General features: G+C 52.5%; 1 protein-coding gene across 1 annotated transcript in view; it reads left to right on the top strand.

Annotated features, from left to right (window-relative positions):
* The window catches only part of DCAF11 (DDB1 and CUL4 associated factor 11), a gene marked incomplete at its 3' end in the record, with an annotated part of 35,461 nt that overhangs the window by 9,784 nt on the left and 2,215 nt on the right, over nt 1-23,462 (top strand). Inside the window, exons 7-13 of the mRNA XM_068177722.1 lie at nt 1,128-1,274; nt 4,974-5,028; nt 6,465-6,591; nt 7,819-7,995; nt 11,921-12,074; nt 15,455-15,601; nt 16,853-16,959. Of these exons, the coding sequence (XP_068033823.1) occupies nt 1,128-1,274; nt 4,974-5,028; nt 6,465-6,591; nt 7,819-7,995; nt 11,921-12,074; nt 15,455-15,601; nt 16,853-16,959 (914 nt within the window). The remainder of the gene's footprint in view (nt 1-1,127; nt 1,275-4,973; nt 5,029-6,464; nt 6,592-7,818; nt 7,996-11,920; nt 12,075-15,454; nt 15,602-16,852; nt 16,960-23,462) is intronic.

Genomic DNA, 23,462 nt, shown 5'->3' on the forward strand with positions numbered 1-23,462 from the left:
TCTGACGTAAAATTTCCAAATTTCCACCTAAAACCCCCAAATTTTGACCTAAAATTTTCAAATTTTGACCTAAAACCCCCCAAATTTTGACCTAAAATTTTCAAATTTTGACCTAAAACCCCCCAAATTTTGACCTAAAATTTCCAAATTTTGACCTAAAATCCCCAAATTTCGACCTAAAATCCCCAAACTTCCACCAAAAATCCTTAATTTTTGACCCAAAACCCCCAAATTTTGACCTAAAATCCCCAAATTTTTGACCTAAAATTTTCAAATTTTGACCTCAAACCTCCAAATTTTGACCCCAAACCCCCCCGAATTCCCACCAAAAATCCTTAATTTTTGACCTAAAATCCCCAAATTTTTGACCCAAAACCCCGAAATTCCCGCCTAAAATCCCCAAATTTTGACCCCAAAGCCCCCAAATTTCCACCTAAAAACCCCAAATTTCAACCTAAAATCCCCAAACTTCCACCAAAAATCCTTAATTTTTGACCTAAAATCCCCAAATTTCGACCTAAAATCCCCAAATTTTGACCTAAAATCCCCAAATTTTTGACCTAAAATCCCCAAATTTTGACCTAAAATTTCCAAATTTTGACCTAAAATCCCAAATTTTGACCTAAAATCCCCAAATTTCCACCAAAAATCCTTAATTTTTGACCTAAAATCCCCAAATTTCCACCTAAAATCCCCAAATTTTGACCTAAAACCTCCAAATTTCGACCTAAAACCCCCCCGGAATTCCCACCAAAAATCCCCAAATTTCCACCAAATTCCTTAATTTCTGACCTAAAATCCCCAAATTTTGACCTAAAATCCCCAAATTTCCACCTAAAATCCTTAATTTTTGACCTAAAATCCCCAAATTTTGACCTAAAATCCCCAAATTTCGACCTAAAATCCCCAAGTTTTGACCTCAAACCTCCAAATTTTTGACCCAAAACCTCTAAATTTCGACCTAAAATCCCCAAATTTGACCCCAAACCCCCCCGAATTCCCACCAAAAAAACCCCCGAATTCCGCGCCAAATCCCCCGCTGAAGCCGCCGCGGGGTCCGCCCCGGAATTGGCGCTTCGCGGCCGGAAATGGACGGAAATCGGCGTTTCCCGCCCCGAACCCGGCAGACCACGCGCTGCGGCTCTTCGAGGTGACGGGCGCGGGGCTGCGCCTCCTGCGCGCCACCAGGGGGCGCCACGTGGGCTGGAGCGTGCTGGACGTGGCGCTCAGCCCCGACGGGCGCCAGGCGCTCTACTGCTCCTGGTCCAGTTACGGTGAGTGGTGGGCACTGGGACAAACTGGGACAAACTGGGACAAACTGGGAGGGGACTGGGAGGGACTGGGAGGCGGAAAAAATGGGGGAAATGGCAAAAAAAGGGCAAAAAAAGGGTTAAAAACGGGGAAGAAAGGGTTAAAAGTGGGGAACAAAGGGTTAAAAATGGGATTTGGGGTCGCTGGTTTGGACTGGTTTGGACTGGGAGGGGACTGGGACAAACTGGGACAAACTGGGAGGGACTGGGAGGGACTGGGAGGTGGATAAATGGGGAAAAATGGCAAAAAAAGGGTTAAAAACGGGGAAAACACGGCCAAGAAAGGGTTAAAAATGGGGAAGAATGGAGGGGAAAACGGGATTGGGGGTTACTGGTTTGGACTGGGACAAACTGGGAGGGGACTGGGACAAACTGGGAGGGACTGGGAGGGGGAAAAATGGGGAAAAATGGCAAAAAAAGGGTTAAAAACGGGGGAAAACACGGCCAAGAAAGGGTTAAAAATGGAGGGAAATGGGATTGGGGTCACTGGTTTGGACCGGTTTGGACTGGGAGGGGACTGGGACAAACTGGGACAAACTGGGACAAACTGGGACAAACTGGGACAAACTGGGAGGCTTAAAAATGGGGAAAAACGGGGGGGGGGGAACGGCAAAAAAAGGGTTAAAAATGGGGAAAACCCGGCCAAGAAAGGGTTAAAAATGGAGGGAAATGGGGGGAAATGGGATTGGGGGTTACTGGTTTGGACTGGGACAAACTGGGACAAACTGGGAGGGACTGGGAGGTGGAAAAATGGGGGGAAATGGGGGGGGAAACGGCAAAAAAAGTGTTAAAAACGGGGGGGAAAAGGGTTAAAAGTGGGGAACAAAGGGTTAAAAATGGGGATTTGGGGTCGCTGGTTTGGACTGGTTTGGAGTGGGAGGGGACTGGGACAAACTGGGACAAACTGGGAGGGACTGGGAGGGACTGGGAGGTGGAAAAATGGGGGAAAATGGCAAAAAAAGGGTTAAAAACGGGGAAAACACGGCCAAGAAAGGGTTAAAAATTGAGGGAAATGGGAAATGGGATTGGGGGTTACTGGTTTGGACTGGGACAAACTGGGAGGGGACTGGGACAAACTGGGACAAACTGGGACAAACTGGGACAAACTGGGAGGGACTGGGAGGGGGAAAAGTGGGGAAAAATGGGGGGAAAACGGCAAAAAAAGGGTTAAAAACGGGGGGAAAAGGGTTAAAAGTGGGGAACAAAGGGTTAAAAATGGGGATTTGGGGTCGCTGGTTTGGACTGGTTTGGACTGGGACAAACTGGGACAAACTGGGAGGGACTGGGAGGTGGAAAAATGGGGAAAAACGGGGGGGAAACGGCAAAAAAAGGGTTAAAAACGGGGAAAACCCGGCCAAGAAAGGGTTAAAAATGGAGGGAAATGGGGGGAAATGGGATTGGGGGTTACTGGTTTGGACTGGTTTGGACTGGTTTGGACTGGGAGGGGACTGGGACAAACTGGGACAAACTGGGAGGGACTGGGAGGGACTGGGAGGCGGAAAAAACGGGGAAAAACGGAGGGGAAACGGCAAAAAAAAGGGTTAAAAACGGGGGAAACCCGGCCAAGAAAGGGTTAAAAATGGAGGGAAATGGGGAGAAATGGGATTGGGGGTTACTGGTTTGGACTGGGACAAACTGGGACAAACTGGGACAAACTGGGAGGGACTGGGAGGGACTGGGAGGCGGAAAAATGGGGGGAAATGGCAAAAAAAGGGCAAAAAAAGGGTTAAAAACGGGGATAACACGGCCAAGAAAGGGTTTAAAAATGGGGAAGAATGGAGGGAAAACGGGATTGGGGGTTACTGGTTTGGACTGGGACAAACTGGGAGGGGACTGGGACAAACTGGGACAAACTGGGAGGGGGAAAAAATGGGGAAAAATGGCAAAAAAAGGGTTAAAAACGGGGAAAACCCGGCCTAGAAAGGGTTAAAAATGGAGGGAAATGGGAATTGGGGTCACTGGTTTGGACCGGTTTGGACTGGGACAAACTGGGACAAACTGGGACAAACTGGGACAAACTGGGACAAACTGGGAGGGACTGGGAGGCGGAAAAAAACGGGGAAAAATGGCAAAGAAAGGGTTAAAAACGGGGAAAACACGGCCAAGAAAGGGTTAAAAATGGAGGGAAATGGGGGGAAATGGGATTGGGGGTTACTGGTTTGGACTGGGAGGGGACTAGGAGGGACTGGGACAAACTGGGACAAACTGGGAGGGACTGGGAGGGACTGGGAGGGGGAAAAGTGGGGGAAAATGGCAAAAAAAAGGGTTAAAAACGGGGAAAACACGGCCAAGAAAGGGTTAAAAATGGAGGGAAATGGGGGAAAAACGGGATTGGGGGTCACTGGTTTGTACTGGGACAAACTGGGACAAACTGGGACAAACTGGGACAAACTGGGACAAACTGGGAGGGACTGGGAGGCGGAAAAACGGGGAAAAATGGCAAAGAAAGGGTTAAAAATGGGGAAGAAATGGGGAAAAAAAGGGTTAAAAATGGGAGAAATGGAGGGAAAACGGGATTGGGAGTTACTGGCTTGGACTGGGAGGGGACTGGGACAAACAGGGACAAACTGGGACAAACTGGGACAAACTGGGACAAACTGGGAGGGACTGGGTTGAGGAAAAACGGGGAGAAACCGGGGGAAAATGGCAAAAAAAGGGTTAAAAACGGGGATAACACGGCCAAGAAAGGGTTAAAAATGGGGAAGAATGGAGGGAAAACGGGATTGGGGGTTACTGGTTTGGACTGGGACAAACTGGGAGAAACTGGGACAAACTGGGACAAACTGGGAGGGGGAAAAGTGGGGGAAAATGGCAATAAAAGGGTTAAAAATGGGGAAAACACGGCCAAGAAAGGGTTAAAAAATGGAGGGAAATGGGAATTGGGGTCACTGGTTTGGACTGGTTTGGACTGGGACAAACTGGGACAAACTGGGACAAACTGGGACAAACTGGGACAAACTGGGAGGCGGAAAAAATGGGGAAAAACGGGGGGGGAAACGGCAAAAAAAGGGTTAAAAACGGGGGGAAAAGGGTTAAAAGTGGGAACAAAGGGTTAAAAATGGGGATTTGGGGTCGCTGGTTTGGACTGGTTTGGACTGGGACAAACTGGGACAAACTGGGAGGGACTGGGAGGCGGAAAAATGGGGAAAAACGGGGGGGAAACGGCAAAAAAAGGGTTAAAAACGGGGAAAACCCGGCCAAGAAAGGGTTAAAAATGGAGGGAAATGGGGGAAAATGGGATTGGGGGTTACTGGTTTGGACTGGTTTGGACTGGTTTGGACTGGGAGGGACTGGACAAACTGGGACAAACTGGGACAAACTGGGAGGGGGAAAAATGGGGAAAAAACGGGGAAAAACGGCCAAGAAAGGGTTAAAAATGGGAACAAGGGGTTAAAAATGGGGGAAAAAGGGTTAAAAATGGGGATTTGGGGTCGCTGGTTTGGACTGGGAGGGGACTGGGAGGGAACTGGGACAAACTGGGACAAACTGGGACAAACTGGGACAAACTGGGAGGCGGAAAAAATGGGGAAAAACGGGGAAAAAACGGCCAAGAAAGGGTTAAAAACGGGGAAGAAAGGGTTTAAAAACGGGATCTGGGGTCGCTGGGCGGGGCCGGGGGCGTGTCCTGACCAGGCCCCGCCCCTTTCCCCCCCTCCCCCCCAGTCCACGTCTTTGATTTGCATGGCGAGGGCGACGCCCACACGGCCCTGGACCTCAGGTGGGGGCGTGGCTTCGCGACCTGGGGGCGTGGCTTGGGACTATTTGCATTTCGGGGCGTGGTTTGGTGGGTTTGTGGGCGTGGCTTGTGGTTATAGGGGCTTATTTGCATTTTGGGGCGGGGTTTGTTTGGTTTGTGGGCGTGGCTTGCGGATATAGGGAGTTATTTGCATTTAGGGGCGTGGTTTGGTGGGTTTGTGGGCGTGGCTTGCTGTTGCATGGGGGTTATTTGCATTTTGGGGCGGGGTTTGGCGGGTTTGTGGGCGTGGCTTGCTGTTGCAGGGGGTTATTTGCATTTCGGGGCGGGGTTTGAGGGGTTTGGAGGCGTGGCTAGCTGTTACAGGGGGTTATTTGCATTTTTGGGGCGGGGTTTGGTGGGTTTGTGGGCGTGGCTTGCTGTTATATGGAGGTTATTTGCATTTTGGGGCGTGGTTTGGTGGGTTTGTGGGCGTGGCTTGCTGCTATAGGGGTTGTTTGCATTTTGGGGCGGGGTTTGGCGGGTTTGTGGGCGTGGCTTGTGGTTATATGGGGTTATTTGCATTTTTGGGGCGTGGTTTGGTGGGTTTGTGGGCGTGGCTTGCTGTTATATGGGGGTTATTTGCATTTTGGGGCGGGGGTTTGGTGGGTTTGTGGGCGTGGCTTCATGTTTGGGGCGCGGATTTGCATTCACGCCGCCTCATTTGCATTAGGGGCGTGTCTTCAATGATTGGGGGCTTGGTTTTGGCTTTAATCTGCATTTGGGGCGTGGTCTGATGCTTGGGGGCGTGGCTTCATCCCTTAATTAACCCACTATTACAAAGTGGGCGTGGCTTAAACCCCTAATTAACCCATTTTTACCAAGTGGGCGTGGCTTAAACCCTTAATTAACCCACTATTACCAAGTGGGCGTGGCTTCATCCCTTAATTAACCCACTATAACCAAGTGGGCGTGGCTTAAACCCCTAATTAACCCATTTTTACCAAGTGGGCGTGGCTTAAACCTCTAATTATCCCACTATTACCAAGTGGGCGTGGCTTAAACCCCTAATTATACCACTATTACCAAGGGGGCGTGGCTTAAACCCTAATTAACCCATTTTTACCAAGTGGGCGTGGCTTAAACCCCTAATTAACCCACTATTACCAAGGGGGCGTGGCTTCATCCCTTAATTAACCCGCTATAACCAAGTGGGCGTGGCTTAAACCCCTAATTAACCCATTTTTACCAAGTGGGCGTGGCTTAAACCCCTAATTAACCCATTTTTACCAAGTGGGCGTGGCTTACACCCCTAATTATTCCCCTATCACCAAGTGGGCGTGGCTTAACCTCTAATTAATAAAGTGGGCGTGGCTTTAACTCCCTCTTTATCGCAGTGGGCGTGTCCCGGGGGTGAGTGGGCGTGGCTTACCCCCTCCAATTAACGGTGTGGGCGTGTCCTCCTTGTCCCCGCCCCCCAGGCCGGAGGAGCGGCGCTTCGCCGTCTTCTCATTGGCCGTGGGGCCGGACGGGCGGGACGTGATGGGCGGGGCCAACGACGGCTGCATCTACGTCTACGACCGGGAGGCGCAGAGGAGAGTGGAGAGGGTGAGGGACCAGTATGGACCAGTTTGGACCAGTTTGGACCAGTATGGACCAGTATAGACCAGTATAAAACCAGTTTGGACCAGTTTGGACCAGTATGGACCAGTATGGACCAGTATGGACCAGTATAGACCAGTATAAACCAGTACGGACCAGTATAAACCAGTATGGACCAGTATGGACCAGTTTGGACCAGTATGGACCAGTATGGACCAGTATGGACTAATATAAACCAGTACGGACCAGTATAAACCAGTTTGGACCAGTATGGACCAGTATGGACCAGTATAAACCAGTTTGGACCAGTATGGACCAGTATAAACCAGTATAGACCAGTACGGACCAGTATAAACCAGTATAGACCAGTACGGACCAGTATAAACCAGTCTGGACCAGTATGGACCAGTATGGACCAGTATAAAACCAGTATGGACCAGTACAGACCAGTATGGACCAGTATGGACCAGTTTGGACCAGTATGGACCAGTATAAACCAGTTTGGACCAGTATGGACCAGTATAAACCAGTATAGACCAGTTTGGACCAGTATAAACCAGTTTGGACCAGTATGGACCAGTTTGGACCAGTATAAACCAGTATGGACCAGTACGGACCGGTATAGACCAGTACGGACCAGTATGGACCAGTACAGACCAGTATGGACCAGTATGGACCAGTATGGACCAGTATAAACCAGTACAGACCAGTATGGACCAGTATAGACCAGTATGGACCAGTACAAAAATCCCCATTTTCCCCCCCATTTTTAACCCTTTCTGTCCCCATTTTTAACCCCCTTTTCGCCGTTTCTTCACCGTTTCTCCCCATTTTTCTCCTCCCAGTCCCTCCCAGTTTGTCCCAGTACAAACCAGTACAAACCAGTAACCCCCAATCCCCCTATTAACCCTTTCTCCTCCGTCTTTAACCCTTTTCTCCCCATTCCTCCCCCCATTTTTAACCCCTTCTTCTCCGTTTTTTCACCGTTTCTCCCCATTTTTCCCCCTCCCAGTCCCTCCCAGTTTATCCCAGTACAAACCAGTACAAACCAGTAACCCCCAATCCCGATTTCCTTTGTTTTTAAACCTTTCTCCCCCGTTTTTAACCCTTTCTGTCCCCATTTTTAACCCCTTTTTTGCTGTTTTTTCACCGTTTCTCCCCGTTTTTCCCCCTCCCAGTCCTCCCAGTCCCCTCCCAGTCCAAACCAGTACAAACCAGTGCCCGTCCCCGCAGGTCCCCGCCCACGAGGACGACGTCAACGCCGTGGCCCTGGCCGACGGCTCGGGCCAGCTGCTGCTGTCCGGCGGCGACGACGGCGTGGGCCGGGCCTGGGACCGGCGCTGCCTGGCCGAGGGGCCGGCGGTCACGCTGGCCGGACACCGCGACGGGCTGACCTTCCTGCACGCCCGGGTGGGTCACTGGTTTGGACTGGTTTGGACTGGGAGGGACTGGGAGGGACTGGGAGGGGGGAAAATGGGGAAAAAATGGGGAAAAATGGGAAAAAACGGTTAAAAAAGGGTTAAAAACGGGGAAAACGCGGCCGAGAAAGGGTTAAAAATGGGGGGAAATGGGATTGGGGGTTACTGGTTTGGACTGGGAGGGACTGGGAGGGACTGGGAGGGGGGAAACGGGGGAAATGGGGAAAAAATGGGGAAAAAAAAGGTTAAAAAAGGGTTAAAAACGGGGGAAACACGGCCGGGAAAGGGTTAAAAATGGAGGGAAATGGGGAGAAATGGGATTGGGGGTTACTGGTTTGTACTGGGAGGGGACTGGTTTGGACTGGTTTGGACTGGTTTGGACTGGGAGGGAACTGGTTTGGACTGGGAGGGGGGAAATGGGGAAAAAATGGGGAAAAATGGGAAAAAACGGTTAAAAAATGGTTAAAAAACGGGGAAAACACGGCCGAGAAAGGGTTAAAAATGGAGGGAAATGGGGGGAAATGGGATTGGGGGTTACTGGTTTGGACTGGTTTGGACTGGGAGGGACTGGGAGGTGGAAAAAACGGGAAAAAAAATGCATAAAAATGGCAAAAAAAATGGGAAAATGGGTAAAAATGGCAAAAAAAGGGTTAAAAATGGGGAAAAATGGGATTTTTGTACTGGTTTGGACTGGTTTGAACTGATTTGGACTGGTTTGTACTGGTTTATACTGGTTTGAACTGGGATTTTGTGCTGGGAACAGCAACTGGGAGCACCAAAAATGGGGGAAAATGGGCAAAAATTGGACAAAAATATGGCAAAACCGGCTCAAAAATGGCCGAAAACGGCTCAAACTTTCCCGTACTGGTTTATACTGGTTTGGACTGGTTTGAACTGGTTTGAACTGGTTTGTACCGGTTTGAACTGGGATCTTGTGCTGGGGAGAGCAACTGGGAGCACCAAAAATGGGGGAAAATGGGCAAAAATTGGACAAAAATGGCTCAAAAATGGCCGAAAACAGCTCAAACTTTCCCGTACTGGTTTATACTGGTTTGAACTGGTTTGAACTGGTTTGAACTGGTTTGAACTGGTTTGTACCGGTTTGAACTGGGATCTTGTGCTGGGGAGAGCAACTGGGAGCACCAAAAATGGGGAAAAATGGGCAAAAATTGGACAAAAATGGGTCCAAAATGGCCGAAAACGGCTCAAACTTTCTCGTACTGGTTTATACCGGTTTGGACTGGTTTGAACTGGTTTATACTGGTTTGAACTGGTTTGGACTGGTTTGGACTGGTTTGAACTGGGATTTTGTGCCGGGGAGAGCAACTGGGAGCACCAAAAATGGGGAAAAATGGGCAAAAATTGGACAAAAATGGGTCAAAAATGGCCGAAAACGGCTCAAACTTTCCCGCACTGGTTTATACTGGTTTATACTGGTTTATACTGGTTTGGACTGGTTTGTACTGGTTTGAACTGGGATTTTGTGCCGGGAACAGCAACTGGGAGCACCAAAAATGGGGAAAAATGGGGAAAAAATGGGCAAAAATGGGTCAAAAATGGGTCAAAAATGGCCGAAATCGGCTCAAACTTTCCCGTACTGGTTTATACTGGTTTATACTGCTTTGAACTGGTTTGGACTGGTTTGTACTGGTTTGAACTGGTTTGAACTGGTTTGAATTGGGATTTTGTGCCGGGGAGAGCAACTGGGAGCACCAAAAATGGGGAAAAATGGGGAAAAAATGGGCAAAAATTGGGCAAAAATGGCCGAAAACGGCTCAAACTTTCCCGTACTGGTTTATACTGGTTTATACTGGTTTGAACTGGTTTGAACTGGTTTGAACTGGTTTGAACTGGGATTTCCTGCCTGGGAGAGCAACTGGGAGCACCAAAATTGGGGAAAAATGGGCAAAAATTGGACAAAACCGGCTCAAAAATGGCCGAAAACGGCTCAAACTTTCCCGTACTGGTTTATACTGGTTTGTACTGCTTTGAACTGGTTTGGACTGGTTTGAACTGGTTTGAACTGGTTTGTACTGGTTTGAACTGGGATTTCCTGCCTGGGAGAGCAACTGGGAGCACCAAAATTGGGGAAAATGGGCAAAAATTGGGCAAAAATGGCTCAAAAATGGCTCAAAAATGGCCGAAATCGTCTCAAACTTTCCCGTACTGGTTTATACTGGTTTTTACTGGTTTATACTGGTTTGAACTGGTTTGTACTGGTTTGAACTGGGATCTTGTGCTGGGGAGACCAACTGGGAGCACCAAAAATGGGGAAAAATGGGCAAAAATTGGACAAAAATGGGTCAAAAATGGTCGAAATCGGCTCAAACTTTCCCGCACTGGTTTATACTGGTTTGGACTGGTTTATACTGGTTTGGACTGGTTTGTACTGGTTTGAACTGGTTTGTACTGGTTTATACTGGGATTTCCTGCCTGGGAGAGCAACAGGGAGCACCAAAACTGGGGGGAAAATGGGCAAAAATTGGACAAAAATGGGTCCAAAATGGCCGAAAACGGCTCAAACTTTCCCGTACTGGTTTATACTGGTTTGTACTGGTTTGAACTGGTTTATACTGGTTTGGACTGGTTTGAACTGGGATTTTGTGCCGGGGACAGCAACTGGGAGCACCAAAAATGGGGAAAAATGGGCAAAAATTGGACAAAAATATGGCAAAACCGGCTCAAAAATGGCCGAAAACGGCTCAAACTTTCCCGCACTGGTTTATACTGGTTTGTACTGGTTTATACTGGTTTGAACTGGTTTGAACTGGGATTTTGTGCCGGGAACAGCAACTGGGAGCACCAAAATTGGGGGAAAATAGGCAAAAAATGGGCAAAAATTGGGCAAAAATGGCTCAAAAATGGCCGAAAACGGCTCAAACTTTCCCGCACTGGTTTATACTGGTTTATACTGGTTTTTACTGGTTTGAACTGGTTTGAACTGGTTTGAACTGGTTTATACTGGTTTGAAGTGGGATTTTCTGCCTTAGAGAGCAACTGGGAGCACCAAAAATGGGGAAAATGGGGAAAAAATGGGCAAAAATGGGTCAAAAATGGCCGAAAACGGCTCAAACTTTCCCGTACTGGTTTATACTGGTTTGGACTGGTTTATACTGGTTTGAACTGGTTTGAACTGGTTTGAACTGGGATTTTGTGCCGGGAACAGCAACTGGGAGCACCAAAAATGGGGGAAAATGGTCAAAAATTGGACAAAAATGGGTCAAAAATGGCCGAAAACGGCTCAAACTTTCCCGTACTGGTTTATACTGGTTTATACTGCTTTGAACTGGTTTGGACTGGTTTGTACTGGTTTGAACTGGTTTGAACTGGGATCTTGTGCCGGGGGAGAGCAACTGGGAGCACCAAAAATGGGGAAAATTGGGGAAAAATTGGACAAAAATATGGCAAAAATGGCTCAAAAATGGCCGAAAACGGCTCAAACTTTCCCGTACTGGTTTATACTGGTTTTTACTGGTTTATACTGGTTTGAACTGGTTTGAACTGGTTTGAACTGGGATCTTGTGCCGGGGGAGAGCAACTGGGAGCACCAAAAATGGGGAAAAATGGGGAAAAAATGGGCAAAAATGGCTCAAAAATGGCCGAAAACGGCTCAAACTTTCCCGCACTGGTTTATACTGGTTTGGACTGGTTTATACTGGTTTGAACTGGTTTGAACTGGTTTGAACTGGTTTATACTGGTTTGAAGTGGGATTTTCTGCCTTAGAGAGCAACTGGGAGCACCAAAAATGGGGAAAAATGGGCAAAAAATGGGCAAAAATTGGACAAAAATGGCTCAAAAATGGCTCAAAAATGGCCGAAAACGGCTCAAACTTTCCCGTACTGGTTTATACTGGTTTATACTGGTTTGAACTGGTTTGAACTGGTTTAAACCGGTTTAAACCGGTTCGAACCGGCAGGGGGACGGCCGCTACGTGGTGTCCAACTCCAAGGACCAGTCGGCCAAGCTCTGGGACCTGCGCCGGCCCTCGGGCGCGGCGGCGCTGGCGGCGGCGCGCCGGGCGGTGGCGCGGCAGAGCTGGGACTACCGGTGGCAAAGGGCGCCCCGAAACGGTACTGGTTTGTACTGGTTTATACTGGTTTATACTGGTTCGGACTGGTTTGGACTGGGAGGGGGGAAAATGGGGGAAAAATGGGGGGAAAAACGGGGAAAAAAGGGTTAAAAATGGGGGGGAATTGGGAAAAAAAGGGTTAAAAATGGGGGAAATGGGGATTGGGGTTACTGGTTTATACTGGTTTATACTGGTTTGGACTGGTTTGGACTGGGAGGGGGGAAAATGGGGGAAAAATGGGGGAAAAACGGGGAAAAAAGGGTTAAAAATGGGGGGGGAATTGGGGAAAAAAAGGGTTAAAAATGGGGGGAAATGGGGATTGGGGTTACTGGTTTATACTGGTTTATACTGGTTTATACTGGTTTGGACTGGGAGGGGGGAAAATGGGGGGAAAATGGGGGAAAAACGGGGGAAAAAGGGTTAAAAATGGGGGGGAATTGGGAAAAAAAGGGTTAAAAATGGGGGGAAATGGGGATTGGGGTTACTGGTTTATACTGGTTTATACTGGTTTATACTGGTTTGTACTGGTTTATACTGGTTTATACTGGTTTATACTGGTTTATACTGGTTTGGACTGGTTTATACTGGTTTATACTGGTTTATACTGGTTTATACTGGTTTGGACTGGGAGGGGGGAAAATGGGGGGAAAACGGGGAAAAAACGGGGAAAAAAGGGTTAAAAATGGGGGGGGGAATTGGGAAAAAAAGGGTTAAAAATGGGGGAAATGGGGATTGGGGTTACTGGTTTATACTGGTTTGTACTGGTTTATACTGGTTTGAACTGGTTTGGACTGGGAGGGGGGAAAATGGGGGAAAAACGGGGAAAAAACGGGGAAAAACGGGTTAAAAAATGGGGGGGGAATTGGGGAAAAAAGGGTTAAAAATGGGGGAAATGGGGATTGGGGTTACTGGTTTGGACTGGTTTATACTGGTTTATACTGGTTTATACTGGTTTTTACTGGTTTGGACTGGGAGGGGGGAAAATGGGGGAAAATGGGGGAAAAACGGGGAAAAAAGGGTTAAAAATGGGGGGGGGAATTGGGAAAAAAAGGGTTAAAAATGGGGGAAATGGGGATTGGGGTTACTGGTTTATACTGGTTTATACTGGTTTATACTGGTTTGGACTGGTTTGGACTGGGAGGGGGAAAATGGGGGAAAAATGGGGGAAAAACGGGGAAAAAAGGGTTAAAAATGGGGGGGAATTGGGAAAAAAAGGGTTAAAAATGGGGGAAATGGGGATTGGGGTTACTGGTTTATACTGGTTTATACTGGTTTGTACTGGTTTATACTGGTTTATACTGGTTTATACTGGTTTGGACTGGTTTGGACTGGGAGGGGGGAAAATGGGGAAAAAATGGGGAAAAAAGGGTTAAAAATGGGGGGGAATTGGGAAAAAAAGGGTTAAAAATGGGGGAAATGGGGATTGGGGTTACTGGTTTGGACTGGTTTATACTGGTTTTTACTGGTTTATACTGGTTTGGACTGGGAGGGGGGAAAATGGGGGGAAAATGGGGGAAAAACGGGGAAAAAAGGGTTAAAAATGGGGGGGAATTGGGGAAAAAAAAGGGTTAAAAATGGGGGAAATGGGGATTGGGGTTACTGGTTTATACTGGTTTATACTGGTTTGTACTGGTTTATACTGGTTTATACTGGTTTATACTGGTTTGGACTGGTTTGGACTGGGAGGGGGGAAAATGGGGAAAAAATGGGGAAAAAAGGGTTAAAAATGGGGGGGAATTGGGAAAAAAAGGGTTAAAAATGGGGGAAATGGGGATTGGGGTTTCTGGTTTATACTGGTTTATACTGGTTTATACTGGTTTATACTGGTTTATACTGGGAGGGGACTGGGAAAAATCAAGAGTGGATTTTGGGACAATTGGGGCCAATTTTTGGCCCAATTTTTGGGAGAATTTCCCCGAATTTTCCCCAAAATTTCCCCAATTTTCCCCCAAATTTTCCCACAAATTTTCCCCAGTTTTTTGCCCAATTTTTGAGTGAATTTCCCCCAATTTTCCCACACTTTTCCCTCAATTTTCCCCCAAATTTTCCCCAATTTTTTGCCGAATTTTTGGGTGAATTTCCCCAATTTTTCCCCAAATTTTCCCCAATTTTCCCCCAAATTTTCCCCAATTTTTTGCCCAATTTTTGGGTGAATTTCCCCAATTTTCCCCACAATTTTCCCCAATTTTCCCCAATTTTCCCCAATTTTCCCCAATTTTCCCCCCAATTTGTCTACAATTCTTTGCCCAATTTTTGCCCAAATTTTGCCCAATTTTTGGGTGAATTTCCCCAATTTTCCCACAATTTCCCCACAATTTTCCCACAATTTTCCCCCAATTTTTCTACAATTTTCCCCCAATTTTTGCCCAAATTTTGCCCAATTTTTCGGTGAATTTCCCCAATTTTCCCACACTTTTCCCTCAATTTTCCCCAATTTTTCGTCCAATTTTTGACCGAATTCCCCCCCATTTTTCCCCCAATTTTTGATTGAATTTCCCCCAATTTTTGACCGAATTCCCCCTTTTTTCCCCCAATTTTTGATTGAATTTTCCCCAATTTTCCCCCCATTTTGGACTGAATTTTTCCCCCAATTTTTGACCGAATTCCCCCTTTTTCCCCCCATTTTTCCCCCAATTTTTGAGTGAATTTCCCCCCGATTTTTGACCGAATTTCCCCCATTTCCCCCCCCAATTTTTTCCCATTTCCCCCCAGTTTTTTCCCAATTTTTTTGCCAATTTCCCCCGAATTTTCCCCCAATTTCCCCCCAATTTTTGAGTGAATTTTTCCCCCAATTTTTGACCGAATTCCCCCTTTTTTCCCCCCAAATTTTGACAGAATTCCCCCCAATTTTTGAGTGAATTTTCCCCTCAATTTTTGACCGAATTCCCCCAATTTTCCCCCAATTTTTGACTGAATTTCCCCCATTTTTTGACCGAATTCCCCTTTTTTCCCCCCATTTTTCCCCCAATTTTTGAGTGAATTTCCCCCAATTTTTGACCGAATTTCCCCCTTTTTTCCCCCATTTTTTCCCCAATTTTTGACTGAATTTTCCCCCAATTTTTGACTGAATTCCCCCTTTTTTCCCCCCAATTTTTGACCGAATTCCCCCCAATTTTCCCCCAATTTTTGACTGAATTTCCCCCATTTTTTGACCGAATTCCCCCTTTTTCCCCCCATTTTTCCCCCAATTTTTGACTGAATTTTCCCCCAATTTTTGACCGAATTTCCCCCAATTTTTGACCGAATTCCCCCTTTTTCCCCCCATTTTTTCCCCCAATTTTTGACCGAATTTCCCATTTTTCCCCCCATTTTTTCCCCTTTCTTTCCCCTACTCCCCCCCCCTCACGGTGGGCGTGGCCTAACCCGGCCCCTCCCCCGCAGCCCGCCGGGCCACGCCCCTGCCGGGTGACGCGTCGCTGATGACGTACCGCGGTCACGTGGTGCTGCACACGCTGCTGCGCTGCCGCCTGGCGCCGCCAGGGGGCGCCCCCGCGCTGGCGGCCGGCAGCGCCGACGGCGCCGTACTGGGTAAACTGGTTTATACTGGGAGGGCCTCTGGGGGGACTGGGGGGGACTGGGAGGGGCTGGGAGGGGATTTGGGGGGACTGGGGGGGACTGGGAGGGGCTGGGATCAAACTGGGATAAACTGGGAGGGGATTTGGGGGGACTGGGAGGGACTGGGAGGGACTGGGATCAAACTGGTTTATACTGGGAGGGACTGGGAGGGGATCTGGGGGGACTGGGAGGGACTGGGAGGGACTGGGATCAAACTGGTTTATACTGGGAGGGGATCTGGGGGGACTGGGGGGGACTGGGATCAAACTGGGAGGGACTGGGAGGGGATTTGGGGTCACTGGTTTATACTGGGAGGGCATCTGGGGGGACTGGGGGGGACTGGGAGCGACTGGGAGGGGATTTGGGGTCACTGGTTTATACTGGGAGGGACTGGGAGGGGATTTGGGGTCACTGGTTTATACTGGGAGGGACTGGGAGGGGATTTGGGGTCACTGGTTTATACTGGGAGCGACTGGGAGGGGATTTGGGGTCACTGGTTTATACTGGGAGGGACTGGGAGGGGATTTGGGGTCACTGGTTTATACTGGGAGCGACTGGGAGGGGATTTGGGGTCACTGGTTTATACTGGGAGGGACTGGGAGGGGATTTGGGGTCACTGGTTTATACTGGGAGGGGATCTGGGGGGACTGGGGGGGACTGGGAGGGGACTTGGGGGGACTGGGATCAAACTGGTTTATACTGGGATGGACTGGGAGGGGCTGGGAGGGGATCTGGGTAAACTGGTTTATACTGGGAGGGGATCTGGGGGGACTGGGGGGGACTGGGAGGGGCTGGGATCAAACTGGTTTATACTGGGAGGGGATCTGGGGGGACTGGGGGGGGATCTGGGGGGACTGGGAGGGGATTTGGGGTCACTGGTTTATACTGGGAGGGGATCTGGGGGGACTGGGGGGGACTGGGAGGGGCTGGGATCAAACTGGGAGGGACTGGGAGCGACTGGGAGGGGATTTGGGGTCACTGGTTTATACTGGGAGGGACTGGGAGGGGATTTGGGGGGACTGGGATCAAACTGGTTTATACTGGGATGGACTGGGAGGGACTGGGATCAAACTGGGAGGGACTGGGAGGGGATTTCGGTTCAAACTGGGACAGAACTGGTTTATACTGGGAGGAGGAATTTGGGCCATACTGGTTTTTACTGGTCCGTACTGGTTTATACTGGTTTTTACTGGTTTGCACTGGCCCCGCCCCCTCTCCCCGCAGTCTATGACGTCATGACGGGGCGGGCCCTGCGCCGCCTGGCCAATCACGGCGCCTGCGTGCGTGACGTCAGCTGGAGCCCCGAGGGGGCGTGGCTCGCCAGCGCCTCGGTGGGCGGGGCTTCCCGGAGGGGGCGGGGCTCCGGTGGGGGGGGAGGGGGCGGGGTTTAAAGGGGGAAAAGGGGCGGGGTTTAAATGGGGGTGGGCGGGGTTTAAAGGGGGATTGGGCGGGGCTTGATGGAAAGGGGAGGGGCTTAAATGAGGAAGTGGGCGGGGTTAAAATGGGAAAATGGGTGGGGTTAAAATGGGAAAATGGGCGGGGTTAAAAGGGAAAGGGGCGGGGTTAAATGGGGAAATGGGCGGGCTTAAATAGGAAAGGGGCGGGGTTAAAATGGGAAGGGGCGGGGTTTAAAGCAGGAAGGGGAGGGGTTAAAGGGGAAATGGGAGGGGTTTAACGCAAAAGGGGCGGGGTCAAACAGAAACGGGCGGGGTTAAAGGGGCGGGGTTACGCAGAGGGAGTGGGCGGGGTTTGTGTGGGAGGGGTTAAGGGCAAAGGGGCGTGGTTGACGCCGGTGGGCGTGGCCTGACTTGGCCCCGCCCCCCGCAGTGGGACGGCACCGTCCGGCTCTGGGACTATCGCGACAGCGGCGACGATGACGTCAGCGAGGGGGAGGGGCATCGGGGGGAGGGGGCGGGGCCTCGGCGGGGAGGGGGCGCGGGCGAGGGGCGTGGCATGGAATAAAGCTTGGAGTTGTGGCCCCGCCCCTTTTTCCTGGGTGGGGCGGGGCTAAAATTTGGGGGCTGGGGGGAGGGGGGAGGGGCGTGGCTTGGTGGGGAGGGGGCGGGGCTAAAGTGGGCGAGGTGGAGCTGGGGGCGGAGCCCCAAAATTTGGTCCCGGCCCCATAGACCCCAACATCGGCCCCATAGATCAGGGTCTGCCCCATAGATCCCAAATACCCGCCCCATAGATCCCATCCCGGCCCCATAGATCGATCCCTGCCCCATAGATCCGGGTCTGCCCCATAGATCGATCCTGGCCCCATAGATCGATCCCTGACCCATAGATCAGGGTCTGCCCCATAGATCCGGGTCTGCCCCATAGATCGATCCTGGCCCCATAGATCAGGGTCTGCCCCATAGATCCGGGTCTGCCCCATAGATCGATCCTGGCCCCATAGATCGATCCCTGACCCATAGATCAGGGTCTGCCCCATAGATCGATCCCTGCCCCATAGATCAGGGTCTGCCCCATAGATCCCATCCCGGCCCCATAGATCCCAAATCCCTGCCCCATAGATCAGGGTCTGCCCCATAGATCGATCCCTGCCCCATAGATCCGGGTCTGCCCCATAGATCCCATCCCGGCCCCATAGATCCCAAATTCCGCCCCATAGATCGATCCCTGCCCCATAGATCGATCCCTGCCCCATAGATCCGGGTCTGCCCCATAGATCGATCCCTGCCCCATAGATCCGGGTCTGCCCCATAGATCGATCCCTGCCCCATAGATCCGGGTCTGCCCCATAGATCGATCCCTGCCCCATAGATCCCATCCCTGCCCCATTGATCCCATCCCCGCCCCATAGATCCCATCCCTGACCCATAGATCGATCCCTGACCAATAGATCAGGGTCTGCCCCATAGATCCGGGTCTGCCCCATAGATCGATCCCTGCCCCATAGATCCCAAATTCCGCCCCATAGATCCCATCCCTGCCCCATAGATCCGGGTCTGCCCCATAGATCCCATCCTGCCCCACAGATCCCATCCCTGCCCCATAGATCCCATCCCTGCCCCATAGATCGATCCCTGCCCCATAGATCAGGGTCTGCCCCATAGATCCGGGTCTGCCCCATAGATCCGGGTCTGCCCCATAGATCCGGGTCTGCCCCATAGATCCCAAATTCCGCCCCATAGATCCCATCCCAGCCCCATAGATCGATCCCTGACCCATAGATCCCATCCCTGCCCCATAGATCAGGGTCTGCCCCATAGATCGATCCCGGCCCCATAGATCGATCCCTGACCCATAGATCAGGGTCTGCCCCATAGATCAGGGTCTGCCCCATAGATCGATCCCTGCCCCATAGATCCCATCCCCGCCCCACAGATCCCCCGAACCCCAGTCCCCGCCCCATAGATCCCATTCCCGCCCCATAGATCAGGGTCTGCCCCATAGATCCCATCCCAGCCCCATAGATCCCAAATCCCTGCCCCACAAATCCCAAATCCCTGCCCCATAGATCCCATCCCCATAGATCCCAATCCCTGCCCCATAGTTCCCATTCTGCCCCATAGATCCCAATCCCTGCCCCATAGATCCCATCCCCGCCCCACAGATCCCAAATTCCGCCCCATAGATCCCAAATCCTGCCCCATAGATCCCAAATCCCTGCCCCATAGATCCCATCCCTGCCCCATAGATCCCAAATTCCGCCCCATAGATCCCATCCTGCCCCATAGATCCCATCCTGCCCCATAGATCCCAAATCCTGCCCCATAGATCCCATCCTGCCCCATAGATCCCATCCTGCCCCACAGATCCCAAATCCCTGCCCCATAGATCCCATCCCTGCCCCACAGATCCCATCCTGCCCCATAGATCCCATCCCTGCCCCATAGATCCCATCCCTGCCCCACAGATCCCATCCCTGCCCCATAGATCCCAAATCCCTGCCCCGTAGAACCCATCCCTGCCCCATAGATCCCATCCCTGCCCCATAGATCCCATCCCTGCCCCATAGATCCCAAATCCTGCCCCATAGATCCCACCCTGCCCCATAGATCCCAAATCCTGCCCCATAGATCCCAAATCCTGCCCCATAGATCCCACCCTGCCCCATAGATCCCAAATCCTGCCCCATAGATCCCATCCCTGCCCCATAGATCCCAAATCCCTGCCCCATAGATCCCAAATTCCGCCCCATAGATCCCAAATCCCTGCCCCATAGATCCCATCCTGCCCCATAGATCCCATCCCTGCCCCATAGATCCCATCCCTCCCCACAGATCCCCCGAACCCCAATCCCCGCCCCCCACACCCCTCCCCCCACCCTCCCCTCCCCCCCCCACCTGTCCCCATCCATCCCCTCCCCCCCCGCCCCTCCCCCCCCTTTGCCCTTGCGCCGCGTCCGCTCCGCTCCCTCCGTGGGGGGGGGGGAGGGGAAGAGACCCAAAAAAACCCCAAAAACCCCCCCAAAAAAAAAACCCCCACCCAAAAAATCCATGGGGCCCGGAGAATCCCTGGGCCGGGGCCTCGCTATGGGGCAGCGCTGCTTTGGGCTCGCCCTGACCGGGCTCTGCCGTGGGGCGGCGGCGATTCTGGGGTGGCCGGGCTTCCCGCGGGCCCACGCGCTGCTCCTGGGGGCGCTCGTGGGGCTGGGGCCGCTGCTGAGGGGCAGGGGCGACCCCCACAGCGTGCTGGCCTCGCCCCACAACCGGCTGGAGGCGTGAGTGGGGCTCGGGGGGGATCTGGGGGGCGGGGGGTGGGGTTTGGGGGGATCTGTGGGGCTGGGGGTGGGGTTTGGGGGGATCTGTGGGGCTGGGGGTGGGATCTGTGGGGCTGGGGGTGGGCTTTGGGGGGGATCTGTGGGGCTGGGGGTGGGGTTTGGGGGAGATCTGTGGGGCTGGGGGTGGGGTTTGGGGGGGATCTGTGGGGCTGGGGGTGGGATCTGTGGGGCGGGGTTTGGGGTTTGGGGTCAAACTGTGGGGCTGGGATGGGATCTGTGGGGCGGGGTTTGGGATTTGGGGTCGATCTGTGGGGCTGGGGCCGCTGCTGAGGGGCAGGGGGGACCCCCACAGCGTGCTGGCCTCGCCCCACAACCGGCTGGAGGCGTGAGTGGGGCTCGGGGGGGATCTGTGGGGCGGGGGGTGGGGTTTGGGGGGATCTGTGGGGCTGGGGGTGGGATCTGTGGGGCTGGGGGTGGGCTTTGGGGGGGATCTGTGGGGCTGGGGGTGGGGTTTGGGGGGGATCTGTGGGGCTGGGGGTGGGGTTTGGGGGGGATCTGTGGGGCTGGGGGTGGGGTTTGGGGGGGATCTGTGGGGCTGGGGGTGGGGTTTGGGGGGATCTGTGGGGCAGGGATTGGATCTGTGGGGCTGGGGATGGGATCTGTGGGGCGGGGATGGGATTTGGGGTCGATCTGTGGGGCTGGGGCCGCTGCTGAGGGGCAGGGGCGACCCCCACAGCGTGCTGGCCTCGCCCCACAACCGGCTGGAGGCGTGAGTGGGGCTCGGGGGGGATCTGTGGGGCTGGGGGTGGGGTTTGGGGGGGATCTGTGGGGCTGGGGGTGGGATCTGTGGGGCGGGGATGGGATCTGTGGGGCTGGGGGTGGGATCTGTGGGGCTGGGGATGGGATCTGTGGGGCTGGGGGTGGGGTTTGGGGGGGATCTGTGGGGCTGGGAGTGGGATCTGTGGGGCTGGGGGTGGGGTTTGGGGGGATCTGTGGGGCTGGGGATGGGATCTGTGGGGTGGGGTTTGGGGTTTGGGGAGATCTATGGGGCAGGGATGGGATCTGTGGGGCTGGGGACGGGATCTATGGGGCGGGACTTGTGGGATCTATGGGGCAGGATTTGGGCTTTGGGGGGATCTATGGGGCTGGTGATGGTATCTGTGGGGCGAGGTTTGGGGTCAATCTATGGGACGGGATTTGGGGTTAGGGGTCAATCTATGGGGCAGGGGATGGGATCTGTGGGGCGGGGTTTGGGGTTTGGGGTTTGGGGTTTGGGGTGGGTTATGGGGCGGGATTGGGATCTGTGGGGCGGGATTTGTGGGATCTATGGGGCGGGATGTGGGGCTAGGGGTCATTCTATGGGGCTGGGGATGGGATCTGTGGGGCAGGGATGGGACCTAGGGGGCAGGGATGGGATCTATGGGGCTGGGGATGGGATCTATGGGGCAGGGATGGGATCTATGGGGCAGGGATTTGGGATCTATGGGGCAGGGATGGGATCTATGGGGCAGGGATTTGGGATCTATGGGGCAGGGATTTGGGATCTATGGGGCAGGATGGGATCTATGGGGCAGGGTGGGATCTATGGGGCAGGGATTTGGGATCTATGGGGCAGGAAATTGGGATCTATGGGGCTGGGGATGGGATCTATGGGGCAGGGATTTGGGATCTATGGGGCAGGATGGGATCTATGGGGCAGGGATGGGATCTGTGGGGCAGACCCGGATCTATGGGGCAGGATGGGATCTATGGGGCAGGGATGGGATCTATGGGGCAGGGATGGGATCTGTGGGGCAGACCCGGATCTATGGGGCAGGGTGGGATCTATGGGGCAGGGATTTGGGATCTATGGGGCAGGAAATTGGGATCTATGGGGCAGGGATGGGATCTATGGGGCAGGATGGGATCTATGGGGCAGGGATGGGATCTATGGGGCAGGATGGGATTTGTGGGGCAGGGATGGAATCTATGGAGCAGGATGGGATCTATGGGGCAGGGTGGGATCTATGGGGCAGGGTGGGATCTATGGGGCAGGGATTTGGGATCTATGGGGCAGGATGGGATCTATGGGGCAGGAATTTGGGATCTATGGGGCAGGAAATTGGGATCTATGGGGCAGGGATGGGATCTATGGGGCAGGGATTTGGGATCTATGGGGCAGGGATGGGATCTATGGGGCAGGGATGGGATCTGTGGGGCAGGGATGGGATCTGTGGGGCAGGATGGGATCTATGGGGCAGGGATTTGGGATCTATGGGGCAGGAATTTGGGATCTATGGGGCAGGGATTTGGGATCTATGGGGCAGGATGGGATCTATGGGGCAGGGATTTGGGATCTATGGGGCAGGGATTTGGGATCTATGGGGCTGGGGATGGGATCTATGGGGCAGGGATTTGGGATCTATGGGGCAGGATGGGATCTGTGGGGCAGGGATGGGATCTGTGGGGCAGGATGGGATCTATGGGGCAGGGATTTGGGATCTATGGGGCAGGAATTTGGGATCTATGGGGCAGGGATTTGGGATCTATGGGGCAGGATGGGATCTATGGGGCAGGGATTTGGGATCTATGGGGCAGGATGGGATCTATGGGGCAGGAATTTGGGATCTATGGGGCAGGGATTTGGGATCTATGGGGCAGGGATTTGGGATCTATGGGGCAGGGATGGGATCTATGGGGCGGGATTTGGGATCTATGGGGCAGGGATGGGATCTATGGGGCAGGGATTTGGGATCTATGGGGCAGGATTTGGGATCTATGGGGCAGGGATGGGATCTATGGGGCGGGATTTGGGATCTATGGGGCAGGGATGGGATCTATGGGGCAGGGATTTGGGATCTGTGGGGCAGGGATTTGGGATCTATGGGGCAGGATTTGGGATCTATGGGGCAGGGATTTGGGATCTATGGGGCAGGGATGGGATCTATGGGGCAGGGATTTGGGATCTATGGGGCAGGATTTGGGATCTATGGGGCAGGGATGGGATCTATGGGGCAGGATGGGATCTATGGGGCAGGATGGGATCTATGGGGCAGGAATTTGGGATCTATGGGGCAGGATTTGGGATCTATGGGGCAGGGATGGGATCTATGGGGCAGGGATTTGGGATCTATGGGGCAGGGATTTAGGATCTATGGGGCAGGGATGGGATCTATGGGGCAGGGA

This window comes from Anomalospiza imberbis, unplaced genomic scaffold (assembly GCF_031753505.1).
Source record: "Anomalospiza imberbis isolate Cuckoo-Finch-1a 21T00152 unplaced genomic scaffold, ASM3175350v1 scaffold_100, whole genome shotgun sequence".
Classification (NCBI taxonomy): Eukaryota; Metazoa; Chordata; class Aves; order Passeriformes; family Viduidae; genus Anomalospiza; species Anomalospiza imberbis.